Source organism: Talpa occidentalis, unplaced genomic scaffold (assembly GCF_014898055.3).
Source record: "Talpa occidentalis isolate TD23 unplaced genomic scaffold, MPIMG_talOcc4v2.1 talOcc4.5, whole genome shotgun sequence".
Classification (NCBI taxonomy): Eukaryota; Metazoa; Chordata; class Mammalia; order Eulipotyphla; family Talpidae; genus Talpa; species Talpa occidentalis.
Window position 1 is genome coordinate 74,390,564 of NW_023604861.1, and position 13,247 is coordinate 74,403,810.

At 40.0% G+C, this 13,247-nt stretch overlaps 1 protein-coding gene across 5 annotated transcripts in view; it reads left to right on the forward strand.

Moving 5' to 3' along the window:
• Positions 1 to 3,103: 3,103 nt before the first annotated feature.
• SANBR (SANT and BTB domain regulator of CSR) overlaps positions 3,104 to 13,247 on the forward strand; it is a 65,561-nt gene continuing 55,417 nt past the window's right edge. For 2 of the 5 annotated variants that reach the window (XR_005128366.2, XM_037527450.2), the window contains exons 1-2: positions 3,559 to 3,645; positions 8,031 to 8,189. Coding sequence is in view for 4 of the 5 variants with exons in the window: in XM_037527450.2 (XP_037383347.1) it covers positions 3,643 to 3,645; positions 8,031 to 8,189 (162 nt within the window). In the remaining variant the exon portion in view is untranslated. Of the gene's footprint in view, positions 3,182 to 3,558; positions 3,646 to 5,849; positions 5,995 to 8,030; positions 8,190 to 13,247 lie in introns of those variants that run through there. The other 3 variants (XM_054701582.1, XM_054701581.1, XM_037527452.2) reach the window with 3 other exon arrangements.

Genomic DNA, 13,247 nt, shown 5'->3' on the forward strand with positions numbered 1-13,247 from the left:
AGCAGATGAAGAAAATGTGCTTATTGACACCTTTTACTTTTCCATATTACCTTTTTGGTTTTTTAAAAAAAATATTTATTTATTTATTTATTTATGCATACAAGAGCTGTGGTACAGGCCAGAGATGTGCGTGGTGAGAGGATTCACTAGAGACAGAGTGGGGAACAGAACAGGAAGATTGACTGAAATATACTGCTGAGGGGAGCAGCAGGCGAGTCAGGAGATGTCTGCTGCGCCATGTGGGTTTCTTCCTGGCCGCTGGGGACTGAATTCATGCGGCAGAGGCTGCGGATTGCTTCGTAGTGCAGTACTTAACCCCTTGTGCCACCAGGGGAGACCCCTTTTTTGTTTTTTTTATCCAATTCTGTCTTGTCGTAAAGAAAGTTATGCTTAGTTTTAAATCTTGTTCTTCAGTTAATGTTTGGTAGTAGCTGGAGTTCAAGAGACATTTACATTTGTTTTTATTGCCTTTTATCAAATTTTTTTCTGCATTTTTTTGTATTAATGGAATTTCACAATTAACTTTTGTTAATGTTTTGAAAGTAATTTTTTTCAAATGATGTCAATAACAGAGGTCTGGGTAGCATTAAATCCTTGAAATTAGACTGTTGTGCAGACTGCTAATCATCCTTCAAATCCCATAACTTAAAAGTGAACCCCTTTATTTTTGTTGGATACACAACTGTTCCTATGGAATGCATCATCCAGCCTTCCCCTTTATGGTTGAATGGTAGCCCATGAGATATAAGTGAAAATGATACATGTGCCTTCTGGGTCTTCCTTTAAAAGTGCTGGGGCATGCATACTTTGCCCTTTCTTCCCATTCCTTTTGTGGGGTGTGGAATTAAAAATGAAACTTGTGCAACCATCTCAGATGCAGAAGTGGACGTTTTATGTCAATGATGGTGAAACAGCCATAGTGGGCCTGGCCTATAGTTTGAGACTTTCCTCTACTGTAATTTGATAAAGAAACTTTCACCATTTAAGCCACTGTTTGTTGGGTCTATTAAAGCAATTTTGTACTAAAACAAATAGAGGGGTAAATAAGCTTATCAAGGCAAAAGGATTAGACTTGAGGAAGGGAAGATGGAAGTCTTTTTTTCAAAAGATTTATTTTATTTATTTATGCATACAAGAACTGGGGTGTAGACCTCAGGAGGGGGTAGTGAGAGGATTCACCAGAGACAGAGTGGGTAGCAGAACAGGCGGATTGACTGAAATACACTGCTGAGGGGAGCAGAGGGCAAGACAGGAGCGGTCTGCTGAGCCATGTGGATCAGCTCCAAGGTCGGGGATCAAACTCGTGCTTCAGTGGCTGCGGATAGCCTCATAGTTTAACCACTTGCGCCACCAGGGAGGTTCCAAAAGATGGAAGTCTTAAATGAAATTGCCCTTTTTTGCAGAAAAGGCCTTGAGAAGGTATGTGTATATAGTATCAGTGGAAGATTCTTTAGGCAAAGGTCATTGAACCTAATGAGTTGCTTGTTTGAACTTGGATAAGTCACTTAAACTGTGTGTTTGCCCTTAAAATGAAAAGACTGAAGAGGGTGATCTCTCAACAGATTTCTGTCATTCTTAAGTCTATATTGCTCAAAAAAGACTGGAGAGTGATGAGGAAAAACTTCTGACATTAATTAAATTGATCTCTCAGAGATTCATAGTATAGGATCAACAACAATAGCAGTTATGCAGTTATGCATAGGGGGCAGTTGTAGAGCAGCAGTCTTCTATCTACTTGCAATTATTTAACTGATTTCATTTTGTTGAACCTTGCTTTTGTGGCAGCTAACACAAACACACATTCTGACCTTTTCTAAAACACTTTCCTCAGTTAACAAGCTAATAAACTGCCTTCCAAGTGACCCTTGGCTCAATATATCTGGTAAGAGTCACCAGCATTCTGGCCTGCAAAATGTGTGTATAACCAATTCAGTTATACATGCCTTAGATTTTTGTTACTGTAGCACACTACATTCAGGTACCAATTTTCTCATTTAGGGACTAAGTTAACACTGAGTTTCTTTAACAATCCAAAAATATATATAAAAATTTAGTAACTAAACATTTTCCTCATGTAACAGTCCCATGGTAGGCAGCACAGGGCTTATTATCCTCTGTCCTTTACAATGTAATTCAGGACCCAGCTTCCTTCTCTGTTATTGCTCTGCAATCCCTTATGGGACTTGTCCTTGTGCTCAAGGTTAAAGCTGGCTCCCCACCATCACGACTGAGTTCCAGCTAGTGTGATAAGAGAGAATAGAGAACCTGTAGTTTCTCTTTAAGATTTGTCAACTAACAGCTCTATGGTTCAAACTTTACCTAACTTTAATGTCTCTGTAGAACAAAGACTTGCAGAAAGTCACAGGTGATACAACTGGAAAAAATTACATTCTGTAGTTGTAACTTAGCAGAGCTTATTATAGTAATTATTTATTTAAATAGGGCTTTCCTTTTTCTGTCCTTTCTGATACTAACATTTAGTTTTGGCTCTGAGAATAGACACATTCCAGTGAAAATTAGAAATACTGACATTGCATTTATCCTCCAAGACAGTGCCTTATACATCTCACTAGGTTCCCAGTCACCACAAAAACACATGGTGATGTATGAAAACTGAATTTGTAACCTAGAGCTATTCACATTTTCAACACACACCTCCTCATATACACTTCAGCCAAGATATTTTCCCACTCTTCTTAATCTAAAGTACATCAAAGTGACCCCGCACCAACCACATTCATTTCATCCATTCTCTGACTTATCTATCTCCTCTGTTCCCCTTTCTTCTGAACTCAAATCAGAGATGGTCACCAAAGACCAGCCTCAGAACATCTGGTTGCTAAGAAGCAGGACGCCGGGCGGGTGGGGACGCTGCACTGCGACAAGCCGGGCGCGCCGGCAGAGGGGGAAGGGGAAGGCCAAGGCGAGGCCCGGAGCGGCCGCGGCTCTGCCCCCTCCCTCCCGGCAGGAGGTCGTCGCCCATTGGCTCCGCCGCCCTGGCGTTGGCTCGGGATTGGCTGTGCGGGGTCGGGCCGGGGCGTGCCCCGCCCCTCCGCGAGCGGGCGGGGGCGGCTCCGCGGCCGGGTTGCGGGCCTGGCGGCTGGAGCTTGTTGGCTCGAGCGTGGGTGGTGCCGGCGGCCGGGGACTGGGGCGCAGCGAGGGGCTGCGCGGCCCAGGGCAGGTGAGCGAGACGCCGGCGTCGGGGGCCTGCGGCCTGGCGAGGGGCGGCCAGCGGCGAGGGGCGGTGCCGCCCGCCACCGGAGCGTTCCCGCCGCGGCCCGGCTCCCCCGGCCGCGCGAGCCGGTCCCGGTCGCCCAAACGCCCCTTCTCCCTCCACGGGTCCCCGCGGCCGCCCCGTCGGCGCGCCAGCTGAGGGAGCCCCGGGTTCTGCCCGCCGCGCCGCGCCCGGGGGGTGCCCCACATCTCCCCCAGCCTCGTCCCGCGCTCGTCGCCTTTGTCCGAACCCCAACCTCTCGGCGCCGGCAGGGTTTCTGCCCCCGGGGAGGCTGCGGTGGGGCGGAGGGGTCGGGAAGGGGGGACCCCACAGGCTGGGTGCCGGGCGGACGCGCAGCGCAGAGCGCCTCTGGGCGGAAGGTTTGAAGGCGATTTTCACGGTGTCAGACGGAGTTCGCTCTCCTCTTCATGGTCAGTCCCGACCGCGGTCAGGGGGCCGAGCACGGCTTCTCCCGCCGGAGAGAGTGACTCAGTGTGTCGCCCACCCTCTGTTCTGCTGAAGGCTTTGACAGGCCCGGCTGGTCCCTCCCTTTCCATCTTGCCTCTGTCAAGGCGGGAAGAGTCTCCTATAAGAGCCTTTTTCTATAGGAAAAAAATAAGAAAAAGGAAAAGGAAATAAAGCAAAAGAAAAATAAGAAAAAGAAAAATCAGATTCCAGACGTGGACGTCTGTTTGGGCTTAACTCATTAATTAGATTGATCTTAATACGTTTTAAATAAACTAAGGTTGTGGGAATGGGAGAGAGGATTGAGGTGTGTTCTTTAAAAGTCCCATTTTATCATGAATGGGAGTAGGTTTAGTAGTGGTGTAATTTGAACTTCGAACTTTTTGTTATTGTCACAGTTTTTGATAAATATGTACTTTTTTTTCCCTAAGTACACTGTGACAGCTATTAGCAGAGAATTTATGTGTTAATAAGGATTATCTGTTCTAGTCTTTCATACTAACATTCAGACTCTCAGGGATGCTTTCTTGAACACTGATTTAACTGGACTTACACTGACTGGCGGCCCCGGGTTGTGATTCAGTTGTGTAAAGGAAATGTAAAAAGAAAAAGTCTTCACATATAGATGATTTAAATTGTTCTTAAATGTGTATATTATATATTGACAGTTATTGGACCTTACATAATTGGGTTTCTTTTTGGAAGACGTTATGTTTGTGAGATGTATCCATGTTGAAATACATAGCTGCAGTTTATTCAATAATGCTATATACTATTCAATTAAATTGTTTATTCATCTCAAAAAAAAAAACAAAAAAAATGTGTATATTATAAATGAGTTGCACATTTGAAATCCACATGTAAGTTTTTTAGTATTTAATATGGACAAAAATATATTTGATTCATCGACAGTTGCCTGCACTTTGTAGTCCACAAAAACACTTTAGAATTTTTTAAAAGATTTTATTTATTTGTGTGTATAACAACTGGGGTGCAGGCCAGAGGTGGGATCTTGGTGAGAGGATTCACCAGAGACAGAGTGGGGAGCAGAAGAGGGAGACTGACTGAAATACACTGTTGAGGGGAGCAGCTAGTTTGAGACAGGAAAGGTCTGCTGCACACAATGGGTTAGCTCCCTGGCCAGGATGGAACTCAGGCCATAACTGTGATAGCCTGAGATTTAACCTCTAGGCCACCAGGGAGGCCCTTTAGAACTTTTAAATCAATCTTTTTGGAAATAGGGAATAAACCTCACCTACATCTTTGCCCAGCATTGTTTTAATCTGTTTTCTCTGAGGCCTAAACAAATTATAATAGAATATCCCATGCTCTAATAAATACATCTCAGATTGTGTGGTATGAAAATGATAATGTGCTGGACAAAGAATTGGAGAACAATGAAATTCTGTAAAATATTTTCAACTGGGTTCAAAACAGTATTTTACATTTATTAAACTAATCCTTGATTTTTTTAATGACAATAATAAGTGATTTATATTGAACACCTTTTGTATGTCAGGTAGTATGTTTGGTGCTTTACATATATACTTTATTATTTAATCTTTACAGTAACACCAAAGGAACATACAGTTTTTCCTTATGTTATAACTGAGACTGTTAAAACCACAGGTTGTACTGCTAGAGGTGGTGAAGCTGGCTGAGAATTTAGATCTGACTTTTACTCATTTTGTTGAGAGTATACTTCATTGGAATGCTGCAGTAGCTCTTTTTCTCAGTCACGTTTATCTCTATGAATCTAATCTGAGGAAGTCTTTAATGGTAATGTTACTGTATTATAAACATTACATAGTCCTCACTATGTGCCAGGTATCTGTCCATATAACCTCAAAATTTTATGGACTTGGGGCCTCCCCAGTGGCACAGTGGTTGAGCGCTGGGTTGCAAGGTGCCCGCAGCCTCTGCTGCGCAGGTTTGTTCCCTGTCCACCGGCCAGGGTCCCACATGGTGCAGCAGACCTCTCCTGTGGTGCCCGTTGCTCCCCTCAGCAGTATATTTCGTCAGTCTGCCTGTTCTGTTCCCTGCTCTGACTCTGGTGAATTCTCTCGCCCTCCCGTGCTTCTGACTGTACCTAGTGCTTGTATAAATAAATAAATAAATCTTTAAAAAAAATTATATGGACTGGCTACTATTTATTATCTTTGTCTTACAGGTGAGGAAATTGAAGCATAGAGAAAAAAAATCGGAATCAGATATCAGATTAATTCCTTAAGTGGTAGAGCTGGGGTGAAAATTTGGGCAGTGTGGTTCCATAGCTCACACCGTTATCCACCACATGATTCTGGCCAATCAACAAGGTACCTCTCTGGTTACTAGGATGCTATGATTTTAGACTGCTTCTTTTTGTTTCATTTTATTTCATTTTATTTTTTTAAAGATTTATTTATTTATGCATACAAGAGCTGGGGTACAGGCCAGAGATGTGGGAGGTGAGAGAATTCACCAGAGACAGAGTGGGGAACAAAACAGGCAGATTGACTGAAGTAAACTGCTAAGGGGAGCAGTGGGTGAGACAGGAAAAGGTCTGCTGCACCATGTGGGTTGCTCCCTGGCTGGCCGGGGATCAAACTCGTGCTGTAGAGGCTGTGGATTGCTTCAAGCGCAGTGCTTAACCACTTGTGCCACCAGGGAGGCCCTGTTGTTTCCTTTTAATGTTCATACTGGAACATGTAGGTTAACCTCAAGATGTCTGCCACCTGATGTCCTGTACCAGTGTCTTATATAAACCATTACATGGTACTAATCATAGTTAACAGTTATTGAATATGTGGGTCTCCATTCCAACCCCCCAGTCCAATATTTAAACATTTCATGTAATCCTCAGCATATTCCTAAGGAGGTAGATACTTGTATTTTATACTGCATCACATTTGTGAGATGCTTTTATTGTCTTCACAATGCTTTCACAAAATAGTCCCTTTGATTCTGTATGTCAGTCTGGTTTTTTTTTAAAGATTTCAGACCAGAGGTGTGGGGGATGAGAGGATTCACCAGAGACAGAGTGGGGAACAGAACAGGCAGACTGACCAAAGTACACTGCTGAGGGGAGCAGCGGGTGTGAGTCAGGAGAGGTCTGCTGCGCCATGTGGGTTGCTCCCTGGCCCGCCGGGAAATCGAACTGGTATTGCAGTGGCTGCAGACAGCTTCATAGGTTGCGGCTCAACCCCTTGTGCCACCAGGGAGGCCCCTATATCAGTCCATTATTAACAGTGCTTAATTTTTTACTGAAACTGAAATGATTTGCTTTGACAGACTCCTGTATATACTACTTTTTTCCACTGTACTGGTTTGTCAGTGTATCTTTGCTTTGTTCTTCTTGGCCTAAAATATTTTTCCATAGGAACAATTTATATTTGGAGGTTATATTCCCAACTCAAAATTCAACATCAATTAAATCATAGACATGACTAGCTATAAAACTTTATCATTATTTTCATCTGTAAATTTATATTCTGACCAGCTATAATGCTTGGCATGTTGTGGGGACTTAGTAAATATTTGAATAAAATAAGAAATGTCCCATATACATTGATACAAAAAAGGTTTTCAAAATTCTGTTTTTTAAATTTCAACTACGTTCAGGTATAATTGACATAAATTCCTAAAATTCTCTAAGGTTGAATGAGGAAGCTTTTCTTTTTTGATACCAGAGCCATCCCTCTTCCCTTCCTCACAAACAGGCTTTTAAAATTGTTTCATTGAATTATAACTAACTTCAAGATATAATCTCCCTGTCATTTATAACTAGTAATTACATGGCACAATAACAAGGATTATGCTTGTTCTAAAATGTCAGATTAACTTGGTTTTATGTTTTGTTTCATTATATCAGTGAAATTAGATATGTTCTAAAGGAATTATTGCTTAGGACTAGAATAACATCCTAATTCTTTTTAACCAGCTGGGTTTCATTGTTTTAACATATTAATTCTGCCATCCATGAATTGCTAGACAGAGTATAAATCAGGAACACTTAAGAATTATTTTTGGAGGATAAATTGTGTTTGTTTTCCGTCTGGTGCTTATTTGAAAATGTTAAACGTACAACAAAGTCAAAAGAATGTTATAGTAAACACCCATATGCCTACTATGTAAATTCTACCATTAATTTTTTTATACTTTTTAATCAAATATCCATATATTTATCCATCCACCATTCATTATATTGGAAAATATTTGAACTGTATAGTCTGTGCTCATTTTTGGTCAGTTTTAGTTTTTCTTTGCATAGTAGTAGATAATTCTTAGGAATGAATTATACCTGATTTATAATGTTTTGAAAACATTTGGATTTCAAGTTATAAATAAATCTTTTTGTCTTCTTTACCCATAGTTCCAAAAGATGAGTCGTGGGTATTCAGAAAACAACAATTTTCTGAACAATAACAGCCAAATGGTGTTGGACATGATCCTTTATCCATTAATCGGAGTCCATCAGACCATCAATTGGGAAACTGTGGCAAGACTTGTGCCTGGATTAACACCTAAAGAGGTAACTAACAATCTCTTAGGTACCTCTTAAAAAAAAAACCAGGAAAAGTGATCAATTTACAGGAACAGTTAAGAGAAGAAACATTTTTTAAATTTTATTTATTTATATATATTTTACATCATTGTTCATTTTTGTACAATATTTGCTTTCTCCTCTCAAGTACAGTTCCCGTAAAATTCTTTCCACCAGCTCACCTGTGCACCAGCACCATAGTCCCTTTTGCTCTTCCCTCCGGTTTTGGCCCTCCCCGCACCACACCCCCTCCAACCCTCCTCTCCCCGGTAGAATATCTCTGATTTATAGTGTGCCTGTTAATTTTGGTTTCTTATTTGGTTCCGCTATATTTCTCCTATAAGTGAAACCATCTGAGATTTTTCTTCTTCCTTCTGACTTATTTTACTGAGCATTATCCCTTCAAGTTCCATCCAAATTGCTGTGAATGACATGAGTTTATCTTTTTTTTTTAAAAAAAGATTTATTATGCATACAAGAGCTGGGGTACAGGCCAGAGGTGCAGGGGTGAGAGGATTTACCAGAGGCAGAGTGGGGAATAGAAGAGGCAGATTGACCAAAGTACACTGCTGAGGGGAGCAGCGGGCAAGTCAGGAGAGGTCTGTTGCACCATGTGGGTTGCTCCCTGGCTGGGTGGGGCGTGAACTCGTGCTATAGAGGTTGTGGATAGCTTCAGAGGTTGCGTCTTAACCCTTTGCGCCACCAGGGAGGCCCAAGTTTATCTTTTTTGATTGCTGAATAACATCCATTGTGAATATATACCACATCTTCTTGATCCAGTCATCTAATTTTGGGCATTTGGGTTGTTTCCATATCTTGCCTATTATAGTGCTGCAGTAAACATAGGGGTACAGGTATCCTTTTGATTTAATGTTTTTTGTGTTCTTTGGGTAGATTCCTAGGAGTGGAATTGCTGGGTCATATGGAAGCTCCATTTTTAGTAATTTGAGGACCTTCCACACAACTTTCCATAGTGGTTGGACCAGTTTGCATTCCCACCAGCAGCTAGGAGAGTTCCTTTTTCTCGCCAACATTTGTGGTTTCCTGTTTTTTTAATATGTGCCATTGTCTCTGGTGTAAGGTAGTATCTCCTTGTGGTTTTGACTTGCATTTCCCTGATTACAAATGATGTTGAACATTTTTTCATATACCTGTTGGCCATTTGTATTTCCTCTTTGGAGCAGTGTCTGTTTAGCTCTAGGAGAAGAAAACTTTTTTGAGTTACATATTCATATGCATGTATAAATGCTGAATGTAAAAAGTATTAATTTGACCAAATTCAAGCTATATAAATATATATATATATATAAAAATCCACCTGGTGTGTTTAAATTCAACCTCATTTTACATGTTTACAACTGAAAATTAATAAGATCTTAATTTAAGCAGTAAAAGTGTTTCTATAAAATTATAGGTAATAAAGTATTTGTAAATTAGATTATGTATTATTAAAGCCCTAATGATTCTCAAATTGGAGTGATATATATATCTTTTTAAAAAAAATTTTTGAATTCTCAGTATTGACTTAAATTATTTTTATTATAATGTAAGTTAAATGTGCACTAACATTACTACATATAAACATACCTATACCACTGTAAACTAAATTTACCTGTTATAGACATAAGTGAAAACTAAAATAATGCTCACTTAGAGTAAAAATTAATAGTGTTTTGCCAAAATTAAATTGCTGATTATAAGTCAAATATTATGCAATCTCTTGTACACAGAATTTTTTGTGTTCAGCCTATACTGCCCTATGCCTTTCAAAGCCTTCACTCTTTCTCCACTTTTCTCTCTTTCACCTTTTGTGGAGCCTTAGGTTGCACCATGATGTTACTTGTCTTCCTTTGGCACGAATGCATCACTCCCCTATCAAGTCCCTTACTCACCTTTGTCATCATTTAGAATTAATCTTGGACAATTGAAGTATTTCTTGGTACAAATTTAATTGTAAACAGAATAGTAGGCACTGAAATAATCTGTCATCCTGGTGATATAGAAGATTTTATTCATGCTATCCTAGGAAACAAAACTTAAAATCTAAAAATTTTTATAGGGAATTCTTAAATTTCTGGCAATTTATCCATAAACCCTAGTTTGAGAAACTTTGACTCAGAATTTTTGCTGTGAAAAGAAATCCTAACTGGCCTCCCTGGTGGCCTAGATGTTAAATGTCAGCCCTATCACCACTGTGGCCTGAGTTTGAGCCCCAGCCTGGGAGCCAAGCCAGTCTCCAGTATTTCAGAGCCAGTATTTCAATCTCACCCTCTGCTCCCCTTAGCAGTATATTTCAGTAAATCCTCCTGTTCTGCTCCCCACTCTGTCTCTGGTGAAGCCTCTCACCCCCCACTTCTGGTCTACACCCCAGTTTTTCTATGTAAAAATAAATGTTTTAAACATTTAAAAAAGAAAGAAAGAAAGAAATCCTAAACTGAGTGAATAGCCTCAGAATTCTGGAAGTAGAAATGACATTATTGATTTTCACCAGTAGGTTTTAAGCATGTTTACCACCACTGCCACATATAAGGAACAAATATTTGTTAAATCTTTGAATGAATAAAGTTCCGCCATCTTCCCTAATAGTTGAGAAAATCAGGACCCACAAAGATTACTTGCCCTAGTTTGATAGGTCTTTCATGAAATGATGAAGGAATTTAATTTTTAGTATATCTTATTCCCAGTTTATATTTTTTTTTTTAAGATTTATTTATTTATGTATATAAGAACTGGGGCACAGGCCAGAGGTGGGGGAGTGAGAGGATTCACCAGAGACAGAGTGGGGAACAGAACAGGCAGATTGACCGAAACACACTGCCGAGGGGTGCAGTGGGCGAGTCAGGAGAGGACTGCTGTGCCATATGGGTAGCTCCCTGGCCAGGGATCGAACTCATGCTGCAGTGGCTGTGGGCAGCTTCATAGGTTAGGTCTCAACCCCTTGCACCACCAGGAAGGCTTAAGTCAGTGATTTCTAACAAACTGTTCTGTTAGTCTTTGGTCTTTGCTCTGATGTTTAGATCTTTGAAGCTTCTTGATACTTTGTTTACATTGACACATTTCTGAGAACTGTCCCATGGTTAATCAGTCTCATTATGCTTTTTTTTTTTTTTTTTTTTTTGGTAGCATTTGGCTTTATTTTTTTTTTTTTATTTTTTTTTTTTTTTATTTTTTTTTTAATATTAAATTTTATTTTTATATTCCCCCATACAATTGCAAACGCCCCATTCTGACCCCAATCCTTCCCCTCCCGCCCCCCACCCCCCAAAAAGTGTCTCTGGTTCATAGTTTTTTGTTGATTTTGATTTTCACTTTCTTATATTCATTTTCCTGGTCCCTTATTTAAGTTTTCTAGATTCCTGCTATGAGTGAGACCATCCGGTATTTTTCTTTTTCTTTTTGGCTTATTTCGCTGAGCATGATCCCTTCCAGCGCTATCCATGTTGCTGCAAATTGCATGTGTTTATCTTTTTTGAATGCTGAGTAATATTCCATGGTATATATGTACCACATCTTCTTGATCCAGTCATCTATTTTTGGGCATTTGGGTTGTTTCCAAAGCTTAGCTATTGTAAACATTGCTGCTATAAACATAGGGGTGCAGGTGCTCTTTGGAATTGATGTTTCTGTGTCCTTTGGGTAAATACCTAGGAGTGGAATTGCTGGATCATATGGAAGCTCTATGTTTAGTAGGTCCAGAAATCTCCACACAGCTCTCCATAGTGGTTGGACCAGTTTGCACTCCCACCAACAGTGCAGAAGAGTTCCTTTTTCTCCACATCCTCGCCAACATTTGTTGTTGCTAGTTTTTTTAATATGTGCCATTCTCACTGGTGTGAGATGGTATCTCATGGTAGTTTTGATTTGCATTTCCCTGATTACAAGTGATGTTGAACATTTTTTCATATGTCTGTTGGCCATTTGCATTTCCTCTTCAGAGAAGTTTCTTTTTAGCTCTTCTGCCCATTTTATGACTAGATTATTTTCTTTGTTGTTGCTGAGTCTCATCAGCTCTTTGCAGATTTTTGTGATCAGTCCTTTATCATTAGTGTTGGGTGCAAAAATGTTCTCCCAGTTGGTGGGGTTTCTCTTTGTTTTTGTTATTGTCTCTTTTGCTGTGCAGAAGCTCTTTAATTTGATGTAGTCCCAGCTGTTTATCTTTGTCTTCACTATCACTGCTTTGGGTGATGTGTCTGTAAAGATGTCTTTGATGTGCAAATCCCGTAGTGTTTCGCCTATATTTCCTTCTATGTATTTTATGGTTTCAGGTCTTATGTCTAGTTCTTTAATCCATTTGAGTTGATTTTTGTGTATGGTGTGAGGTAGTGGTCAAGCTTCATTCTTTTGCATGTAGCGACCCAGTTTTCCCAGCACCATTTATTGAACAAACTTTCTTTGCTCCAATGCATAGTCTTTGCTCCTTTGTCAAAGATTAGTTGACCATAAATCTGTGGGTTTATTTCTGGATTTTCTATTCAATTCCATTGGTCTTACGTACGTCTGTTCTTATTCCAATACCATGCAGTTTTGATGATTATGGCTTTGTAGTATAGTTTGAAGTCTGGGAGTGTGATGACTCCATTTCCTTCTTTTTTTTTCAGTAGAGCTTTGGCTATTCGGGGTTTTTGGTGATTCCATATGAATTTCATCAATAATTGTTCTATTTCTTTGAAGAATGCCATTGAGATTTTGATTGGAATAGCATTGAATCTGTATATTGCTTTTGGTAGGATGGCCATTTTAATAATGTTTATTCTTCCAATCCATGAGCAGGGGATGTCTTTCCATTTCTTTGTGTCTTCTTCTATTTCTTTTAACAGTGTTTTATAATTTTCTTTGTATAGGTCCTTTACCTCTTTTGTTAGATTTATTCCCAAATATTTGATTTTTTTTGTTTCGATAATAAAAGGGGTGGTTTTTTTGATTTCTTCTTCTTCAGATTTATTGTTTGTGTATAGGAAGGCTACTGACTTTTGTGTGTTGATTTTGTATCCTGCCACTTTACTGAATTGATTGATGAGTTGAATTAGTTTTTCTGTGGAGATTTTG